Source organism: Pararge aegeria, chromosome 19 (assembly GCF_905163445.1).
Source record: "Pararge aegeria chromosome 19, ilParAegt1.1, whole genome shotgun sequence".
Classification (NCBI taxonomy): Eukaryota; Metazoa; Arthropoda; class Insecta; order Lepidoptera; family Nymphalidae; genus Pararge; species Pararge aegeria.
In genome coordinates, this window is record NC_053198.1 from 15,332,264 (window position 1) to 15,356,060 (window position 23,797).

Consider the following 23,797-nt stretch of genomic DNA (forward strand, 5'->3'; position numbering starts at 1 on the left):
AGGTAGGTACCTAAGCCCTAGGCCTTATATCCTAGGCTATAGGCAGTGGCGTGCACTGCATACCCTCAATTTTTTGCATAACTCATAAAGGGGAAGGATTTTTCAATGTTATGCCATCTTCCTTCTTTATGCATACCCTGGTCAAAACCCGGTGCACGCCACTGGCTATAGGCCAATATACCTAAAGCACAACTTTTGGTATTTCATTAGACAGAATTAAAAATAATTGCTATTTAGTGTGGTAAAAATTAGGCTCAATTATGCTAAGTTTTTTGTGGCCTTCGTCTTAGACCAGGGCGCGTTTGGAACCCTCGCAGAATCGAAACGCTAAATCGCTTTGGGGCACGTCTTTGTTTGTATATATTCTTTCATAATAATCTAACGGTAAAAAACTTATAAATTACATAAATTTATTTATTGAAACCAACATAGTAACTTCTGCCCGCGACTTCGTCTACGTGGGCTTCAGAAATGGGTCTAAAGCTCCGCTCCTTAACAATTTTTATTCCTACCATGGGAACTATTTGAGAGATCAGTATAGAAAGTACATGACCTTTTCCATAGCATACCTAATTTTAAAGCTGTCTGCCGGCGCCTTAGCTCGTAAATAAATTTAATTTTCCCTCGGGAACTACTGAAGGAATCGAGATAAAAGGTAGCCTATGTTCTTTTCCATATCAAAGGCTACATGCATGCCGAATTGCATCCAAATCCGTTCAGACGTTTTTGCGTGATTAAGTAACAAACATCCACACTTTCACATTTATAATTTTTCACATTTATTATTTCACATTTATTATCCTTTGCACCCTTTAAGCATTGTCGATTTGTCAGGGTGCTAAATAAATAAAAATATTGTTAAATCTCACCCTTGAATCATGATATACCTTGTCTTACTCATGCGAAGCTGGGACGGTTTGCTAGTTCTGTATTGTTCATATTAGTGTAACTAGCTGTGGCCGTCGTTCTTCGTTCGCGTTGTTAGGGTTTTTTTACAAATCCCGAACTTACTTACCAGGAACTGTTTATTTTTCTGGGGTAAGAAGTAGTCTATGTTACCGTCCCTTAAACTAACTCTATGCAAAAATCTAGTTGATTGGTTAGGCCGTAAAGTTGATTGGTTAGGACGGACAAACAAACTCACTTTCGCATAGGAATATTAGTAAGGATTGTAAATTCACAGGCAGGTAACAAGTGTTTGATAAAGTTGTAAACAATACAACTATCTAGAGAGGTAGCGAGACGTGCCGGGGCGGTCCTCCCGGAATTAAGCCTTAATTAGGGAAAAACAGAATTTATTGCCCGGGCAATACCTCCGCTCACCTGCTCTGCTCCCCTGTTTGTTTTGCTTAAGATGCGGAACTTGCCTGGACTTTGCAAATCCCTTTGTACTCTTTAAAAAGCTTATTGGCAATTAGTTTATGACAAGTGCAAATTAAAGTAACATTACTTTAATTTGCACTTGTCATAAACTAATTGTTTGCACATAGAAGATTTAAATGTATTGTTCTACATACATATGAAACCATTGCGAGTGAACCAACTATCGCATATTTTTTACATAGTCCAAACGTGTTTTCTGTTTTTTAGGTTTAGTAACGTATAATGTTTATGATTGCAAACAAGACGGCGCTGTTAAGTTACGCAGGCCGTTATACGGTATTAGGGTGGGTCACAGAATTTGGGGGCATTCGACTTTATCTTCGCGTCTCCTCATTATTGCCATAATATTATCAGAAATCAGAGTTCGTTTTTCTAAACTTGAATAGCAGCGGCTTGGTGGGTTTGAGCTCTAAATTTATATCTTGTGTGTAGATGAGAGATATAGGATAAGCCGGTCAAGATTTCCATTAATGTTGTTTTGATTTATTCATTAGTATGGCATTCTGTTTTGTGAAAATTATGGTCTTAAATCTTTTTTAGTACAACTGTTATGAAATCGTAACTTTTTCGATGAGAAGTTATTTTCAAGAACAAAATTTGATTTCTAAAGGAGATATAAAAATTTCCAAACTCGCATTTTTCCAAGAAAAATAAAACAAAAATTGGAAAGGAAAGTATGTGAAAAATAATATCATAAAATACCAGGAGCGCATAGGTTACGAGGTGAATAAGTAACGGCGCGGGTGCATTCCCAAATTAACTGTCAGCATGAATTGTCGAGATAACCCGCCGCTGCCCGCCCGCCGATTGCTTTGTGATTCGATTAGTTTTTCGTGTAATTTTATCGAAATTATATTATATGTTATTGGCTTATAAGTTGTGTGTATTTTCATCTGATTTTAGTTTGCCAATTTTGGTTTCCAATTCGGACACTAGTCTGTTTTGTAATCTACTTGTCCAGTAAGTAAAATCTATTGTTCAGTAAGTTTTTATTCATATCGACAATTCTTAGTACAAGTTAAGGAATATCTCGGAGCCTTTATGTAACTTATAATGAGTAAGAAACAATTATTACGCGTAAAATAAACATAATGAAAACGCCGAACAACTTTATGTATAACCGATTTATTGTGGAATACCTTTCCCAACATAAAACCGTAATAAATTACGAGAGTTCTCGCTTCGCAAAGTCTTAGAATTCGAGGTATTCTACACAACCCCCTTATTTAATTTGCTTTCAGGTAATTAAAATCCAAAAACTTCGGGACGAAATTAAATTTTATTCTCTCACTGAGAGTCTTGCCCCTTCGGTTCGACGAAGACGGTTTTACATTTAATGAAATTACTCGTATTACAATTATTTGTATAGTTTTCAGAATGCTTTTGTATTTGAGAGCTTAACAAGAGAGTACTTGATTTAAGCATAGTTATGAAACTATACTTAGACTAAATAGTTTGCTTTTGAAAGGATTGGTTGTGCTTTTGTTAAGATAAATTAGTTATTGTTTTGTCATTGTTTAAGTATACTTTTTGAATTACTTGGATCAATCATAGATAGTGTATTATTTTTATTAGTATTTTTTTAACGCTTCACTAGTTCCCCAGATCCTCTATTAGACCACAAACAAACAAATAATTTTTTATTGACGTGACAACGTCTTATAAATTGGTTTGCCAGGTGACACTTCAAGAAACTGCGTTACGCTCCGCTCACGTTATGCGCTCACAATGAGAGCGAGTGAGAGGCACGCGTCCCTTCCACTCGGGCATGGTTAGCCCGCCTAAGAGCGAGAGAGACAGACATAAAAAGTGAAAGGCACGCGTCCCTTTGTAGTAAACGCTGTTTCATTGTACGCAAATGTATTGCAAGTTATTGTATGTATATTTGTATATAAATACGTATGTATGTGTAAAGGTAAAAATAAAATGTTGTTAATATGAAATTCAGTGCGAAATTCTTTGTATAAATTAATGTTTTAAATATAATTCTTTGTATAAATAAATGTTTCAAATTGTTACTATTATTTCATCCTTCTTCCTACTATACGAATGAATATTCACATTAAAATTATTTTACCACTCAAAGTCGTTGTCACGTAAAACTTTCGCCCGTATACCGACTTTACAGGCAACCAATTTTTTTTAATGTTAAGTTTTATCAGATCTTATTACTTCAAATGAATTTATATACTAAGTTTTCGCAATGTATAGATTAATAAAATGCACAAAGTCAAAAATGTTCTTTACTGAAACTTCACTGAAACTAATAAACAAACGTTTATTAGTTTCAGTGAAGTAAATCAAGTTTGCTTTTAAATAAAACTTGACTATGAGTACTTTAAAGGGACATTTTCTTCTTATTTCATATTTTAAAAAAGTTCTTTAGGTATTGTGGTAGTATTCACGGTGCGAGCTTATCATTCAGGTATTTTAATTGAAAAACTAAGTTTTAGGGCGTATGTAGGCATAATGGAATTGGTTTAATTTTCGCGTCGCATGTATTAGAAGCCCCAACTTGTATTTCACGGTTTCTATCCCCGAACCCCGGCCGACCAAACTGCCAGGCGGACGTGTTCCAAGAACTAAATGGGCCCTTTAACTTTTCCTATTTAGGGAAAAGCCGGGGAAATCTCACAATAATAATAATAGATACCAGGATATCATGAGCTTCGAGGACCTATTAACATAACGTATTTGTCGCTACACCCCGGTTGGTAATAAAAATAATGAACACGGCAATACCATTCTCAAATATTGACCATGGATTACTCGAGTACCTATTTTACTTCCACGATACCAAATATTCGGAAATCTGTTATAATAATACAACTTGAGCGAAAACATAACTGAAATATCCTACTCGTAATCTACAGATCGAATTTGAAGTCAATTTAAAATTTGAACCTCAAACTGTGTATAATAATACCAAATGTAACTTTCATTAAGCCAAACTAAGATAACACCCATATTTCACCCTCGCTAGGGTACTTGACACTTTAACTCTTAAATCTCATTACAATTTGTCTCATTTGCATTCAAAACAAATAAATCATGGCATGTGCGCATTTTTGCACCGGACCGATGTACCTACTAGCTACAAGGAATTAGACATCGCCATTTTGCAATCCAACCCTTCGCGCGCGGATGGTATTAACAAGGCCCAGACGAGTGTTATGATTTAGGAGACCCCATCTGGGGTACGTGTAATGTATTATAAAATAATACGCATAAACAAAATGCAAATTTCGTGTCGCATTTGTTGCGTTCGGATGCATCATTGTATTGTCTTTTCAATTACAGTACGCTCGCGTGAAATAGTTTGGCAATTAAAATTATGTATTTTGTGTTACTTGGTTTATGCATAAAAATAACAAATAACATCACCTTTATGCATAAAAATAACAAATACCGAATTTCACTCCTAAAGGTGTAAATTGGAAGACTTGTAAAAAAAATTGCCTTGTTTTTCAAAGTTAAAATTATTATAGCTCACAAGTAGATTCTTCTTGTGGTTGGCTTACAAGTTAAAATAGGTCGAAAAGCGTTTTTTTTCACGCCCCTTAAATCAAAATATCGCATGATAGTTCGTATTATATATTTAATGTATGGCACGCAAACAAATCCATGGGCAGGTAGTCCGAAATATTATGTCACTATTCTTTCTCAATATATGTCTCACTGCTGGGCACCTCTTCCCCAATAGAAGAGAGAAAATTAGAGCATTGAGCATTGACCCACCAAGTTGCTGCAATGCAGGTTGAAGGGCTCTTATGATTTCTATTATTTGTTATAAAAAAGCAAATCGAAACAAAAATTCTATACTCAAGTTGATTTATCACAGGCACTTATGAAGCGTTCTTTTAGATGTTTCCATTGCATTGCATTGCATTGTAATTCAATAGCATTCGCATATAAATGATTAGCTTCTGTAAATCACACTTTTATAAAGATAACTTATTTAGGAAACCAATCTCGTTTAAAAATTCACGATAGGTGGTCTGGATATTTTATATTTCCTGAAAAGAGACGTAAATGTAGAAAAATAGGAGGTAGTCAATATTTTCTATTTTTGAACCTTGTAACAACTGGCATTAAAATTCGTGGACAGTCTATTTGGTTAAGGTTATATTAGAGACACCCAGGGTGGAAATTACCATTTTGAACTCCAGTCACTAATGGCTATGTTTAACTGCTAATAGCGAATGTTCGAATAATTTGCCTTACAAAAATTAGCGCCACGCAATAAATCTTTGCGCCCAGCCGTCAGCGTCACATATTGCAGCGCGAGTTCAAACACAGCAATAACAATTACAGCTGTCAAAATTAATGGATACAAGGAACTGCTCCCGCGCCGCCGCACTGCGAGCGTTTCTCGTCGCCCCCATGAGAGTTGGTAGACCTAGAGATAGCCATAACATTTCCATGCATTAAAATTGCAGTGTATCTTTACACTCAATCTTAATAAATAGGTACATCAAAGTGCTAAATAATAGACTTAAAACTATGCATACCGTATATACCGCATATATTTTATTTATATATTTGTATAATTTTAAATATTATTTATTGCACCACCTACCTCTTTTCTATGTTTTTTCCTTTTAAGCCATTGGTTGCCTGGAAGAAATCGCTTTGTAGCGATAAGGCCACCAAATTGTACTCTCTTGATATGTATTTATATCTCTGTAACTACTTTTTTCTTTGGTGTACAATAAAATGTATTCATTCATTAATTCATACCGTCTGTAGGAATTTAGTCTGTCCAGTCAACAATAATTTGCCCTTGCGGGTGGAAGTTTTGCCTGCAAACATTGTAGTTTTCAAAGCTTTCAGAAAGCATGAGGATTCAAAAATATATTTTAGTGAATATTTTTGCTAAGTATAGTTTATTTAGTTAATAGTTAAAAATAGTTTCATCAGATTACAGTTGTTGCCACACGTACTCTTCCCGCGAGATTCGTACGAGGTGACTAAGGGAATAAAACGGGCAGCAGCGACCGGTGTGCTACTACTAACCCGTCTGCCCAGCGTGTTATTGGCAAACCTTTCTTTTGGGAGAGGCGTTTGGTCCAATAGTATACTGTTATTAGCAGTATAATGTTATTTCTAGATTCCGCTGACCCAAGTGAACCGAAATGGACATGAAAATTTATTGCATTGACACATAAAAAAATCGAACCATGCATTTTTTATGTGTAATGCATAAAGCAAATATCACCGCTGTCTCCCACCCTACGGGGTCCTTGCGACCGTGCTGGGTAGATGAAGAGTTAATTAACTAATTTTGATATTAACAATACATTAGTCGCATCGGACGCTAGCCATGTTTCGTAGTAATTACGCCCCCGGAAGGGTCCGGGGTTTACGCTTTCGAGTTTAAATTGGAGATAATTTTCCCAATGTTCATTATGTTAGTTGATGTCCTTGCCTTTCGTTACGCTGTTACGCGTTAGTACACCGCCATTTTGGCTTCCTTTCAGCTTAATATAATTTATTATTTAATTTAAAGAAAACCGGATTTTTGATAAACAAGCAAATAAATGCTACAAAAATATTTAAAACGATAATGGGGAGTTTAAGTCATAAAAAGCAAAGTTCTACAGTATTATTAAGAGATCAGAAAATTAGGTTATCTTAAAGGCAAGGTATTTGAGGTAAGATAGTTTTAATTTAGGGATGTGATACATCTATTAAAATAGATCTTCTAGACTTCAGCTGCATCGTAAGGTGACGCTGATGTCTAGTTTCTACTTATCTTAGTAACCATAACACATAACACATCGTAGTATATTTATTGATTACAGTGTAAAATAAATAATGTACGTACTTTTTGCATTCTTTTGTTTTTTACATAGCATTATGTTTCGATAAAAATTCAACAAAGGAATTAATTAAAACTCATGATTCCATTTCCTTAGTGACATTTAGTTCGAATTTAATAGATTGTCATTCACACTACTATATTTATTGAACATGCAATACAGAAGGTACGTAAAAAATAAGTTGTAAATATTTACAAGATGCATAATGTAAATTTGTTATAATTGATGGATTAAAGGTGACATAATTGACAATCAATAACATATTGACAGATGATTATAATTTATTAACCAGTACAAAATAATACAATAGTTAAAGAGCCGGAGGGAAGTTCTGTAGATGTGCTTAATATAAGATCAGTTATCTAGCGTTACCTAAGTTTCGTAGTTACATAGTTTCAATATTTAGCTTAAATTAATTTATGTCAATAAAACACTTGTTTAAGACTTCTTCTGGCAAGCTTTCAAATCACTTTTAATTAAGAATCACCTGCCAACATAGTTTTATACGTAAAATTAGAAATATGCTCTAATACCAGCTCTCCTATTAGATACCAAGCCTATTCTCGGCAGTAGCACGTTACCAAGAGCGGATGATGAAAATAAATTAAAATCTCAAAAATCTCGAATCCACCTGGGACCAGCTTTCATGTGGAACGAGCAAGCTAAGGTACTATAATGTAAACATCGAGCTTTTAAGCACCTTCTCATAATTTCCTATAAGCTCTCGGATGATAATACACCAACCAATAGTAGTTCACTAATAATGAAAATAAATTAAAATCGCGAATCCACCTAGGACCGGCTGTCATGTGCAATTTGCAAGCAGAGGAATTTTTAAGCACCTCATAATTTGCGATAAGTTCTCGGGTCATGATACATATACCAATAATAATTGACTTCAGTCATTAACCAAACAAAAACTAAATGCAATTTATAAGAACAGAGCACGATATAAGTTTTATTTCAATTAAAATTTTATAAAAGAAATTGAATAATTGTTGCGCGTGTCGAATTTACACTTGGCTGCCTTTCATAAATAATAAATAACAATTAATTTATTCAATTAATACGCAATGCGATGTTTAATTTTTACGTTTTTATTTATCGGCCTGTCTTTTACGTTTCTGTGTGGTAGGTGTCTGTTTAAAAATGATTTATTTTATTTTAACGTCTGAGGTGTTATTATTATAGCTGCTACTATAAACTACGCAATTCTAGTTCTAGTATTTCTTTTAAAGATTAAAAAAAATCGTTAAAGTTATTAAAATACCACTTGCTTCGACGGTGAAGAAAACATCGTGAGGAAACCGGCATGCTTGCAAGTTCTACATAATGTTCTCAGAGGTGTGGAGTCCACCAATCCGCACTACGGCCTTAACCCCTTTTAGTTATGGGAGGAGACCCGTGCTCTGTAGTGGGTCAATAATGGGTTGATGTGATGATGATGATGTTGATATCTTTTACTAACATTTGTGTTCATTGTTTCAGGTTTATCAACGCGAGACGTAGGATAGTACAGCCGATGATCGACCAGTCGAATAGAGCAGGTAACATTTTTCTTATACAAATATTTTTTACACATCTAATCCAAGTTTAGTTTCAACGCGAAATGTCAGTGCTATTTTTAATCTTCTTCAAGTAGGTACATTATGGTATCTAAGGCTAACATGTTAAGGGTATTGAAGTTATATTAAACTCGTTCTTCTAACCAATTCCTACGGGGTATCGTAAGCTAAATTGCTTGGTGGCACGGCTGTGACGTTATGATGATAACTAGCCACGGACGTAGCCTCCTACCAGAGTCAATTCAGAATCACAAAGAATATCGAATATGGGACCTCCCACTTAAAGATCACAGCGCTGACTGAACCCTTTTTTTTTCTTCCACTAAAAGTTTGCCGTTGACTGCAATCTCTTGAAATTATGCAGCCTAAGCTGGTTGCGGCGTAAACCTGTCAGGGAGTATGGCAGTTATATTCAACCTATACCCCTAATCTAAATCGCTTAGCAGCACATCTATATGGCGGTAACTAGCCACGGCCGAAGCGTCCAGACCAGTCCAGAGAAAATTCAGATATAATAAATTCCCAAATCCCCAATCTCCCCTGCTGGGAATCGAACCTGGGCCCTCCAACTTACAACCGCGCTATATGCTGCGCCAGGGAGGTTTTCAAATAAGAAATTTGTTGAACATATTAAGTATGAGCTCCTACCCAATGCGCTATGACCACTACAGGTCATAGCGCATAAGGTCTGAAGCTCGACTTCACTTTCGGGGGGCCGAGTTCGAATCCCAGCACGCACCTCTCATTTTTCTAAGTCATGTGCGTTTTACGTAATTAAAAATATCACTTGCTTCGACGGTGTAGGAATCATCGTGAGGAAACCTGCATGTCTGAGAGTTATACATAAAGTTCTAAAATGTATGTGGAGTCCACCAATCCGCACTGGGCCAGCGTGGTGGACTACTGCCTTAAACCGTTCTCATTGTGGGAGGAGACCCTTGCCGTGTAGTTGACCGATAATGGATCGATACGACGATTATGTATTCACTTCTACACCAACAAGAAAGTCAACGTATACCTTCCAATAAATGTAAATGGCTTCGCAAATGTTCTTTTATCTTTCCTAAAACACATTCCTCTTTCGGCGCTGTGTCCGGTCTGAAATTCGTTTAAGTGGCGGTCAGCGGTCCCCGGGGCAGGCCGGGTGCATCCTGCATACTGTATGAAGGTGCAACTCGATTGTGGACTTCAAAGTCGCTCGGACACTGAATTTCAACGCTCACGTACCAGCTTTGAATACATTTGCCGATAATGTTCTGTGTTTCGAGATGTATTTTTAACAGCAAGTAAGGTTTCCGCCTTTTATGTTTTCTCGTATATCTTTTCGAAGCAAAAGGTTGTTATATGTATGGCATATTTTATGTCTATATGTTTTATTTCGACGCCCGATTTGTGCAGTGGGCAGCGACCCGGCTTTCTTAGTCCATGGCTATCGGTTCGATTCACGCAACTGGAGGATGTTTGTGCGATGAACATATGTAAAATAAATAAACATACTTCGACAATACACACATCGCCATCTAGCCCCAAAGTAAGCGTAGCTTGTGTTATGGGTACTAAGATAGGTGATGAATATTTTTATGAATGTAATACACATGCATTCTGAAGCCTAGTGGTTAGGACTTCGGCTTCACTTTAAGTTCGAATCCCATCACGCAAAACTAACTTTTCTAAGTTATGTGCCATTACAAGTTAGCCCTTGTCTGCAATCTGACCTGTGTTTAAGTGACAAAGTTGATAAGGGCCTTTGAGAGGTATAGCATTTATATTAAACCTTCAATCGGTATCTAAGTGACATAGTACCAGAACGCTAAATCGCTCTGCGGCATGTTGTTTTTGGTAGTATGGTAATTAACTCGGCCGAAGCCTCCTACCAGACCAGACAAGAGAGAATTAAAAAATTCAAAATTTTCCACCGGGAATCGAACCCGGGACCTTCGCACATTGGAACTAAGCGCTGACGACTACGGACGGAGGGTATTTTCTAAATGGGCATAAATGTCACGCGTGATGACATGATAAAATTCCAGTTTAAAGTACCAGACATATCTTCGTTTAGGTACATTTTTCTTAGTTGTTTGTCTCGGCAACTTTATGTATTTATGAATAACATTATCAACAATATATAGGTACCATAAAGAATGCGTATTGGATTAAGCTAAGCTTGCCGGATTATATAATACATAATGTCACATTTATGTAATTGGGACAAAGCGCTGTTAGCTATATTGGCCGCCTAATCCCATCGATAAATCACCGGGGCGAGGACATTATTTTCATTTTCTATATACGCACAAACAAACATACTATCTTACTTGATGACCTCTCTACTATAACAGAGCAAAAGTTTTATAAGTTAGTGTCAATTTATGGACAGTTCTCCATCCATAAATAATGTACTTAAAAATACAAGAAACCAAAACGTTTAAAATAGTTGAAAAAAACAGTTGTAATGTTTGCATTGCTTACGAGTATGAAAATTTACTAGAGTGCCTATCCGTCAAAAACGTTTAGTTCAATTTACAAATCTCTATCAAATTCTTTTTTCAACTGTGCTGAAGTTCAGAGACGTGAAAATACACTTTTTAATTAAATCATTAGAACATTGAAACAAAAAGCCATTTTATGTAATTTTTATACTTTTTTTTTAATTATTCCATGAAACATAGGCTAAGGTTTAAGATCTATACTACCTCATAAGTGCATTTTAATGCTATTGCTAAATTATTTTTTCCTTTTACCATTAAATTCTTACCAAGTAATAAGTTATTTAATAGAATATAAGGGATACCTACCTACGTGAAATGTATTTTTTAATTTATTGCGAATGAATGAATGAATTAATACAATTTTATTGTGCACCACATAAACATACAGACAAATTAAAAATTTAACACAACCTATACTACAATTTGGCAACGTATATATTTGCATATATACCTTTATATGCATAAACACTATATATATATATATATATATATATACATATAAACTAAGTAACTGCGCACACAAACACGCTAAACTGTCTTTGTGATATAGAAGAACCATACTAAAGTACGTACCAAAACTAGTCAAAAAATAGTTTCGCCACGACCTATATTAATATCTTATACTGTTCCAATTCCGAGATACCGTGCGCGGGAGACAAAGGCGATCTAATCCCGCGGAGGCAAGTCCCCACACATCAGATAGGGGCCGATTGTCGGGGGCCCGTGATGGATGGCCGGGGACGGGTCAACGAATTCCTACATTATTCTTTTTTACCCTTCTTGCGTCCGTTTTCGAGAGTAAGCCCTTTTTGCGACGTCCTTTTTTCCTCTCTCTCCCCACGAATTTTTACGTTTTATGGACTGTTACAATTACCAAATAGAACTTGCGTGGCTAGTATTCCATTCGCAATTCGCAATTGTTTTTTGTCCAAAGAAAGTAGACAGTACCTAATGGAACGCGTCGAAACTTGTGATCCAACGAAACAAAAGATATCGTACATGACAGTCACAGTTACATTATTAAATAATCAAAAAATCAAATTCAAATTCAAAAATGTTCTATTCATGTAGACCTTATCACAGGCACTTATTAAGCGTTCATATATTTAACAGATAACTGTATTCGTTAACTTAAAACTAAAGCTAGGAGGGTTCTAAACGCGCCCTGGTCTAAGAAGAGCCCGAAGTTTATCGCTAATAATGATCATACTTAATATCCTATACCCAGTCCCACTGCTGGACTAAAAGCCTCTCCCAAATCGAGGGTCTGCCCATATACGTATAGTTTGCCATCCCCCCTACGTCGTCGAGCCCTGGGGCTCTTCTCATGGCGAGCTTTCGCCCTCGCCCCAATCCCCCGGTGACGCTGTAGCGCCGAAGGTGGTTATCGGCAAGTGTCCATCCGAAAAATTAAAGACAATGTAATTGTAATTTGTCTATGAGAACGAGACTACTACGCTCGCCATATGGAAGTACACAGTCAGGCAAGGAAACATGTGCCCAGCTGTGGGATAAAATTGTTGGGTTTGAGTTGTAGTAGAGGTTTATGTGACTCAGCTCGTCCGGAGAACTACTACTACCATGCTTATTCCTACCGCCAATCAGCGTGGCTAAATTCCGGTCTTAAGGGCGTTGTGGCCGGTGTAATTACAGTAACACATGAGATTTATTTCGAGTAGGCCTGATATAAGCACTTTTGAAACGTCGAGTCTGTCTGTTTGTAGTGGCTCTACCACCGGTTCGGAAGGCAGATTCTACCGGCAGATTAAACTCGGCAATTGCTCTTTTCCAACATCAACAATTAAAATTTCAACATTCATTTTCCTATCTTGTAAGAGATTAAAGAATCTGAGGAAATCATGAAGAATCATGAGACTTTACACATCGCCTGAGGTTGATGGACACAGGGCGGCGCTTTGTAGGACCAGTTGTTTGCATGCCCTGCGAAGCTTTGCCTTATTTATAGGCAATAGTTTTTCTCTTAACAGTAGGTGGGACATCTGCTTGGTACGTCAATAATTCCTATAAAAAAAATTGGGCTGATAAAAATGACAAAATATTATTTTAATATATATTGTCCAGTAGATTTACAATTGGAGAAATCAGACTGCATGCAGTGGCGTGCATAGGTAGGCACAGGGTATGCAAATGAAAAAATCTCTAGAACGAGTTATAAAGATAGGCATTTTTAAAGTTTAAAAAACCCTACCCTTAAGATTTTATAACTCGAACTGGAGATTTTTTTCACTTTATATCATCTGCATACCCTGTGCATACGCTCTATGCGCGCCACTGACTGCATGTAATAGACAGACAAACAAATAGATGTATATATAGTTCGATTTCTTCATTTATCAAGCATAGATCCCTATAAATAGTGACACACACACCCAATCGCGACGTAGACTCACCTGTCCTGACATCACACACTCCAAGCCGGCAACCTGCTAATGAATTTATTATAAGAGCATAAATTGCCCTCTGATGCGTCGCCATTACCGCTCGCGACTGTAAATTACAATTCGTGCAGCCGACTATTTCCGACCAATCGTTTATCCGGCTTTTCGCGGATTAAACCGACGGCTCGCAGTATATTAAAAACAAACAACGCTACAACACACTCACGACAGAATTGTCGCAATAATTTTCTGATACGTCAGTGTCTGGCCTCTTTCACACCGTTTATAGCGGAGCTAATTCTTAATATAAAACTATAAAGCAACAAACTAAAAAACATTTTTAGCATTACGAAAAGCCATGTTATTGTGGTGGGAACTTAATAAATATATACTTAATAAATTGAAATGCTTTTTACATTTTTAAATAATAAGTTGATTTATTGGAACTACACAAGTTACTTTTCTTAATTGAGATTTAGGTGAACTCTTCTTATGAGACAGGGATGCTAAGCCACAACGAACTCAAAAGGCTTCGTCACAAAAAGTATTGAAACAAAATGTCTCCAGTGAGCCCTCACTCGAGAACGTTGTATTATTGACTCATTAGTCGGCGTAATGATGACTGGCGGAGAGTGCATCAAAGGAAATGCGATCGGAAACACGCGAATTCCCGTGTGAGCCAAGCAATTCCCTCAAATGGAAGGTATAAAAATAATAAAGCCACATTTTTTTTATTTAGTTATAGTGGGCAACTTTTCAAATGAGAGATTGTTCCATAATTTGGAACAGTCGTACGACGATGGCTTCCCACTAACGGTTGGCCGAACCTTGATCGCTGGTTAGGCGATACCGGAAAGACGGAGTGTTAGTAGACCAGGTGGATAAATTACAGCGAGAAAACTGGATACCTCAAGAATCGCTGGATAGCGGGCACAAAAATATGAAGTACGGATTTCCAAAAAGAAACTTTTGTCCACATAGTCTAAATGACAATAACGGTTAAAAATGTTATGGATAGGTACATTACGGTCCTTTAGTGAAGGATGAAAATAGAGCTGAGAAAGTAATGCGCTATTTAAATATAAGTATATAAGAAACTAAAATGCAAACGGAGACGCAGCCTGCGTCTAGTTACTTGTTTCAGTTCTAACCGTAGGATTGGGCACACTTTTTCCCACAAAAAAGATTGGGGCCAAAAAACACGCTAGTTGTTCAGCCCGAAAAGATGTACGCACCAGGAATACATAAACAGCGGAGCGATTGGAAAAGCTGTTGGCTCGCTTGACCACAGGAAATGCGGTGGCCATTTTCTTCAGCCGATTGCCAAAACAATTTTCCATCTACCCTCCCTTTTGCCATTTTCCGTCGTCGGCAAACTTGGCGGCATCCGGCCGGAATATTTAGAATTCTGCCCCTACTTTACGTGCGTGCTCCAGAGTCTGCCAAAAGTCTCCCTTGTACTTAAGACAATGAGCGAAACAATTTTCTGCAGAGAATTTTATGCAGTCTGTATGGCTTTTCGCTTTTTATTTATCGTGGCTTTTGAAATGATTAAATTCTGCCCATTACCAGAGACAATATTTTCTGCCTCCTTTGGGATTGCCTGTTTTACAATATTGCCTATATTGTTTATGCTTTTATTATTATTGTGTGAACAAATACTTGAACGTATCTACCTTGAAGTCTAAACAAATTCAACATTAAAGTACGTGAGGTCCTGTATCTTAGAAGTACGTATATTTTGTAATGATATAAAAGCTTCCTCAGCCAAAAGAGACTGTCTTTGTTTTGATTTCGAAATGGTATAAGAAAATTATTCTCTCATGTGTATTCTTTTCTCATTTTGATGATGGAGCTCCATTTTAATTTGGTGATAAAGTATTTTGGAAATATTTAAAAAGAGGTAAAAGCAATATAGTATAGTCTAAAATAGACGCTTTCAACCATAAGCATTAGTGATTTTAAACATTTCAGTTTGTTTATTTTCTGAAGCTATTTTTATAAATATATGAATATAAATGTAAATACAAGTTTAAAAAGAAAAACATAATATTTATTTTTATGTCGCTTCATGACAAAGTTGTATTTTCTTTCTTGAACTAACGCTACAAGATCATGTAGTCTGAACGCTCGTATATAGCAATATTAGCTCCCACTAAATCATAGTTTCCTGGTACGCGGAGCCCCATCGGCCGGGACTTGTTATTGTTTCCTGTGCCCCGGAGTCTTGGAGCGCCGGAGACATGCACCACTTGCCATGAGAATGGGAGTTTTTCTCGTTTATTCATGTGGGAGAAAATAATTCGCTAACTTTTTTGCGTCATTATTTTTATATATACCTTGATTCAGTTATTATTTAAGCCTAACCCTAAATATATCGTTTTAAAGTAACTATCCTATGCATAAATGTTTTTTTTTACCCTTTTTTCTTGCTTTAATATTCCATTTTTTTTTTTTGATGCGTTAATTGTACGCAGTAGAATAAAATAAAATGTGTACGCAGTAGAGAATAGTGCGATATATATCTAAAGCCATGAGGATTCCAACGCGCCCTGGTCTATGAAGAAGCCAACTTAGGTCTATTCTGATATTATGGTTCATATAAACATCATCATTTCAACCCATTAACGGCTCACGACAGGGTATGGGTCGTAGTCCGCCACACTGGCCAATTGCGGATTGGTGGTCTTCACACGCCTTTGAAGCAAGTGATATTTTAATTGCTTAAATCGCACATAACTTAGAACTAACTCATAACCAATAGACTTCCACTGCTCCCATCTTATTTACATAAGAGATACCTATACATATTTTTATTTAGAATCCAATTGTATACGATACTTTCCAGACCGTCAATAAATCTGAATCTAATTTCATATTAATCGATGTCATTTTAATTTTAATTTGATATGGATCTGATATCTGCAGATAGCAGACGTTACTCAAAGTCCTAAAAAGTGTTATATCTTAGTAAACTGTATACTTTTAACCATTACTTCAGGTACCGGAACAGATGTTATCTCCTTTTGTGTGTTCTATTGACTCTATAACGGAGAGTGTTCCGAAGAGTTGTTTGCATACCTCCTTCCCTGTTCTCTGACCGCACCTCACGCCGTAGAAAGAATTACCACCCTCGTCATCTGGACGCCTGGTATTTTTCTTCTGTTCGGAATGCCAGATCATTTCTACCGCGCACTTGCAAATTGTGGAACCCATGTTTTTTTGAAATACAGGAATATTTATATTAATGCAGAATAGTTACCTACTATGTTTAATGCATTTGCGAACAATAGTGTGAATCCGTGGAAACACAGACAGACACAAGTTTTCAATGTTTTTACTTTTAATCAGCGCATGAAGTATCGCGTGACTCTGAGATCCATTCAAAGCAACTTAGAATTTATTGGTTGCGGTAATATTTTCTATTAGCCAAGCGTGAAATTACATTAATTAATTCATTAGAATAAAATATTATTTTAACTGGTTAGTAAGAATTATCATATTCATTACGTAAGCGTCGGACTAAAATAACGTCGACTCTTTTGACGGTCGATTGGCGCAGTGGGCAGGGGGGTTGCTTTCTGAGTCCAACGCTGTGAGTTCGATTCCCACAGCTGGAAAATGTTTGTGTGATGAACATGACTTCATTGTTTGGGTGTTTATATGTATATTATATTTATCTTAGTACCCATAACACAAGCTTTGCCTACTTTGGGGCTAGATGGCGATGTGTGTATTGTTGTAGTATATTTATTTATAAAAAAAAATGTTCGCGAAAATCAATAGATGTTCTCAATGAACGGATTACATATGTAACAGGAAAATATTTATTCTAATCTTAAAAAAAACTGCACCACTCTATAGTCTTTGGTCTTGGTACTTCATAGTAGTGATAAAACAAAACCAAGGCTTTGCTCTGAGGTAATATCAAGTGCATATGTAACGCACAGGTTAAAGCTGGCAGTCCATAAATTAGACAAAAAAAAAAAGAGCGTCTTTCCGAGCAATTAGCACTTTAGTAAATAAAAACCGACATCGGGTACCATCGCTTTGTGTATTACTTCGTCTCGAAATATATTATATTTTACATCTTATGTCAAATCTTATAAAAATAAAAATAAATAATTTGCCTTGTTTTAAAGATAGGACCATCTACGCTGTAAGTGCAGCTTATTATTTTAAAAAAACGTACTATAACGTTTGAATAGTTTTTCAACGGACATTACCTTTCGATTTCAAAAAAAAAAATATTTATTCAAAAACTTTCACTCGGGCTATGCCCAGCTACATAGAGTATATATAGTAAAAGATTCCTACATTCACCTTTTCACTGGGGAACCCTAAAAAAATAAGATTCCGTAGCGCTCTCGGCGATTGTTGTGCAGAACGCATTAATATTCCACTGCACTGGAAAAGCGTTGTAGCTCTGTTAAAAAGAAAAAGAATAAAAAGTGGCACTTTTTCGAATTGCTTCGCCTCGGATGAGGTATTGTGTTTTATCGGCAAAAAACGTAATGCTGTGTTTATTAGTCTGATTGTTTATTCCCTTTTGCGTCCCTTCTCTAACCTCATGTTGTTGTTTTTGTTTTGGTTCAAAAATGTTTACATTTTTTTTCCTTCAGCGTTAAAGTAAATGATATTTAACTAAATCCAGGACATTTACGCGCGTAAATCCAGGACACGAACCCACCAGGTTGTCACCGTTTAAGAAATGAAAGACAACATCGTGAGGAAACAAATCCTGGGAATGTCTTGTGTCTCGTGAATCGACTGAAGTCTACCAATCTACAATTGGCTAGCCTATGGCTTTCTCATTCTGAGAAGAAACCCAGAAAGAAAAGTTATTGCAAAATACTTGCTATTTTGCAATAACTTTTCTTTCTGGAAATACCTATAGATTAAGGATTGACACTGCTTCCTGAGTCCAAGGCTGTGGGTTCGATTCCCACAACTGGAAAAAGTTTTGTGTGATGAACATGAATGTTTTTCAGTGTTTTGTTTATTTGTACATTATAAGTATTCATTTATATTATTTATTAAATTATTCATCACTTATCTTAGTACCTATAACAAAAGCTACGCTTACTTTGGGGCTAGACATCGATGTGTGTATTGTCGTAATATATTTAGTATTTAGCAGTGGCGTGCAAGGGGTATTCGGCCAGGGTATGCATAAAGTAGATACATAGCATGAAATGAAAAAAATCCCCTTCAATACGAGCTAAATAAAATAATTTGGGTATGCAGTGCTTTTGTGCATATATGAAGTGCACGCCACTGGTATTTAGTTAGTAGGTATGTTAAGACGTAGGGAACCCTAGAGAAGAGCTTATCCTCAAACTGTGTTTTCTCAAAGTCAAAAGTCATTTCTATATCGACATTAGTCCGTGTTTGTGTCGATCGGTGCAATGACGCGTGCCGCCATAAAGGCCCCACGGGTAGACGGAAATCGGCGGCAGTAATGGGAGATCTCCATAAGGGCCATCGCAAACCATAGACTTTTGAAACACCGCTAAGTTAGTTTAATACAGAGTGACGGCAGATCAGCAGTGGCGTGCACTTCATACATGCACAAAAGCTGATATGATATGATATGTAAATTGTTTTTTTTTTTGCAAGAAAATATCTAAGAACCTAAGTCGTAACGTAGTGTTAAACAAAGCACTGCCTACCCCGCAATTTTTATTATCCTTGTATACTAACTAGCTCCCGGAAAATATTTTTCCCGCCACGTATAACTTGAGTACCTTTAAGGTAATCGTGAAAAGGCATTTTTTAAGCAAGCATGCTCCAACTTAGACCTCATCATTGCTTTCTAACAGGCATGATTGTTTCAAGCACTGGTGATAAAAATATCTCCAGTACGGGTTATAAAAAATATAAGAGATATAAAAGGCCTGCCTTAAAGTTTTTATAACATGTCCTGGAGATATTATTCATTTCATATCTACTGCATACCCTGTGCATACCCTCTATGCACACCATTGACTTCGTTCTGGTACTGGATTCCTTGAAGAATAACCTAACCTAATAAGCAGCTAATACAGGTTTTATGTAGATAATCCCCCAAGAATAGTTGTTCGACAGTTTCTTCTTTTCCATTGGATCTGAGTTCCGAGCCGTCAAACTTTTCTATTGAGCGTTATAAGTCGTTGAATTTGCGTAAACCCCGTAGGTCTATGTAACCGTATCCATTAAGCAATCACCGAAACTGTTTATGTCAAAAGTTCGCAGTCTGCGGGGACTCTAAAGGCCGCATAAGGAAGACGGAAATCGGCGTCAATAATGGGAGAACACCATTAGTTCACGATTGATAATACCCATGGATATATTGCATTCGGAAGGCATAACAGTTTTGTGGTAAAATTGAGCGGCCTCTATGCCCAACTTGACAATGTAGAACCCCATTTTTTAGGTCTTTTCACGTAGCTGCCATCAACTAAAGTCATTACTGTGTCAGCACTTATATAGGAGAAGTTTTATTGATTACTAGCTGTCGCCCGCGACTTCGTTTGTTATTAAGACACATGTGACATTAAATTCAGGTGTATTTCTACTGAAATTTTTAAGTAGTGAATTCTTATAAAAAAAACTTGTGTAGTCTTTTAAGAAATTTTTGAATTAACATACCTAATAAACAATATCTAAAAGGATCTGTCTGATCAGTCCCAGCTTGTTATGAATTTTTAATTTTTGAAGTGCCTTTGATAGGCCTACTTGAATAACGAAATTTTGAATTTGAATTTAATCGGTAATTTGTTGTGGATTAAAAAAAAAATTTACAGCGAGCAACAAGAGCAGTTCTAATTAACCATGCAGTGTTCTACCCCGCAGTGTTCCCCCACGCCGGGCCCAGCGGCGCATACAGCCCTGAAGCCACCATGGGGTACATGATGGACGGCCAGCAGATGATGCACAGGCCCCCCACGGACCCCGCCTTCCACCAGGGCTACGCGCACTACCCCGCCGAATACTACGGCCACCATCTTTAATCCATGCACTTGTAAATGTAAGTACCTTTACACACATATCACTCGACAATAACTTATAACATAGCTTAGTATTGGAAGTGGTGATAGCCCAATGAGAAAGTGCCCTACTCTTCTCTCGACTTCACTTTCGAAGGGGCATTACCTGTAACTTTTCTAAGTTGGGTGCGTTATTAGCAATTAAAATATCACTTGCTTCAACGGTGAACGAAAACATCGTGAGGAAACCTGAAAAAAAACCAAAAGTGTGTGGAGTCCACCAATCCGCATTGCGCCCAGCATGGTGGGTGGAGACCCGTGCCCTGTAGTGGGCCGGTAATCGGTTGATGTGATGATATTGAAAGGTCAAGTAAGTACGTCAACACATCCTTTTTTAGGCTTAGCGGGTAAGGTATGTAATAGAGTCCCTTTAGCTTTTATGATCCCCTGTCACTCACCAGAGCCTTTGAAGCGTGAACCATAGAGTAGGTATAGATTGTAATACCCCCATGTTGAACAATCTACTCAGTGGCGTGCATAGAGGGTATGCACAGGGTATGCAGATTATATAAAATGGAGAAAATCTCGAGTACAAGCTATACTTAAGGGTAGGCTTTTTATAACACTTAAAATGCCCATCCTTAAGTTTTTTATAACTTGTTATGGCGGTTTTTTTTCATTTTATATCATCTGCATACCCTCTATGCACGCCACTGAATCTAATATTTCCGTTTTCCATTTTGACAGCCGATTGGAGAAGTGGGCAGCGACTCTGTTTTTTTTATAGTAATAATTGACGGAACAACAAGATGGCTCACCTGATGGTAAGTGGAAAATCGCCTATAAACAGAGCAATACTGCACAGGGCAAGCAAGGAACACGACCCGTAGGTTTTCCCCATATGACTGTAATGCGACCCATGTGCGTCCGAGGAATCTACACTATCGCCATTCTTATTTCTTAGCGGCAGAAATGAAATGTTGACGAAAAATATTAATAAATTGTATTTCTTTTCCAGATATGAATAAAAATATACCATCGTGCGGCCTCACCTGGGCTGGTGACCACTTCATGATGAGCTGATGAGAACATGAGACCACGGAGGGCTCGCGGGAAGGCCTTCCTCAGCGCACACGTGATACGAACAACAGGAGAACGATGCTAAATGTACATAAACGCGAAACATTTTGTAATATTTGAAACAGTATACGATCTCCTAAAATAAGATTTAAAGTCAACTTTAAATAAAATTAAATGTAAATTTACGCGAAGTGACTACGGACGCTGTATGATAGAAGAAGCCGGTGCAATCACCTAAATATAAATAAAATAAAATGAATCAGTTTTATCACTCGGAACTATATGAGCAAAGTTGATGAATGTAACAATAAAAACGGTTTGATAGTTATCGTATAAATATTTATAGCTAATTGTGTATTGTTATTACGTAAATATAAATAAATAATTGATTAGTTGTAAGTTGTAACTATCACTGGAAGTACTGGGAGTGCAGACGACCTCATACGGAATTGATTTTTTTGTGTCCCCTTTTCTGTGAAGACGTCTATTTAATAGATTACTTAGATTTGAGTTTTGTGGATTCACTTTTGTTATTGAGGCATACTTTAAGCAATATTGGCTGAAAACTGACATCGATGTATTAAAACATCAGTAATAGCGTAAAAGCATAAACCGAAAAATAATAGACTGAAGCCATTATGATATGATGTAGCCTTTATTATTGTCATCTATACTAATTTTCCTTCACTCTAAAAATCTCTGTCATTTAATTTATTATGATGATAATCTGAATAGAAAAAGCTCAAAGTCTTACGTGTAAGTAAATGTCAATTTCACGATTTATCTGTTTTATTAGAAAAAACAGTTTTGCAATTTTGCTTTACAGGTAACTTACATATCTTTAAATTACAATGTATAGTATATATATATTTATTATTGGGTATCGTATAATAATAAAGCTGGATCCAAACGCTGGTACATGCTCGACAAGCAAACTCATGAAAAATGCTCGACGTTGCGTTGTCACTTTTTGCATTTGCTTGAATGAACTTAAAGGTGTAATTCCACTGCTGCGCACGGAAACACCCCGCACGGATACGACACAAGTGGCTGATCTTTGCTTCATTTTAAAATGTACGTTAGTTCTCCCACTACATACTTCGTACAAGCAAAACATAGACATACTTGTCTATGTTTAAAGTCACGTTGATGGGTGCTGATCTAAATCTTTGTCGTTTTATCACAACAGAATGCAACGTAAAGTTTAAAGTTCAAAATATGTATGTATAACTTCCCGTTACATAATGAATTTCGTGCTACGATTTCAGTCTCAGTTTATTTTAACTGCATCGAAAAGCTTTAGCTTCTAAAACATATATCTTTTTTGTATAATAACATTATTTTTTTAGGTATATTTTAAATAGTTTATGTCCTTTGAAACAAGTAGGTAGACAGTAGTTATATCTTTATGACCAGATGATAGCCGTTTATTACTAAAACACACAGATTTTCCTATGGTATGGTGGTATTTTATGTTCCTATTCAAATTAATCGACCACAAAGTTTAACTGCGTAGCGTTTCAGTGCGCATCAATGGAATCTTTCAAACGTCGAGCATGTACGCACTTGGAGACTCAGCGTTAGTTTCACCCTGCCTTGGTGTTCATAATATAGCACAATTTGTAACCGATGTATACGATGAATTAAATGATATTTTACACTGTTAAAAATGCGATGAGATTTTTAACTCTATTTTATGTCTTGATACCCGACATTGCCTTCTACTTTAAACGAAAACATGTTATAGAACGCACTTGCGAAAAAAATGTAATGCGTCAGTATGTATTTAACAAGCGGGACATACTGCGACAGGTTTTCGCAACCTTACTGCGAAACGACTTGGATAACTTATTGGATTTTATTAAAATCCTAAGCTGTATCAAACGGTTCTAGTGCGGGTTAAACCGCAGATGCGTTCTGAGACAAATCGTTGAAATACAATTGGCTAAAAAGCAACAAATGAGGGTAGAATTTAAAAAAATCGAAACGAATGTATACAATTAAAGAGATACGAGATATAGATCGACTAAAAACGCGCCAAATTTAACTTTGCAAATCGTAAAAGTGTATCGCATATTTGTAATACGTAAT

At 36.6% G+C, this 23,797-nt stretch overlaps 1 protein-coding gene across 2 annotated transcripts in view; it reads left to right on the plus strand.

Moving 5' to 3' along the window:
• Positions 1-22,046, plus strand: part of LOC120632277 (homeobox protein homothorax) — a 461,602-nt gene extending 439,556 nt beyond the window's left edge. The window contains exons 12-14 of one of the 2 annotated variants that reach the window (XM_039902101.1): positions 8,694-8,752; positions 20,478-20,667; positions 21,645-22,046. In XM_039902101.1, coding sequence (XP_039758035.1) covers positions 8,694-8,752; positions 20,478-20,650 — 232 coding nt within the window. In that variant the 3' untranslated portion in view covers positions 20,651-20,667; positions 21,645-22,046. The remainder of the gene's footprint in view (positions 1-8,693; positions 8,753-20,477; positions 20,668-21,644) is intronic. The other variant, XM_039902102.1, reaches the window with a different exon arrangement.
• Positions 22,047-23,797: the final 1,751 nt, after the last annotated feature.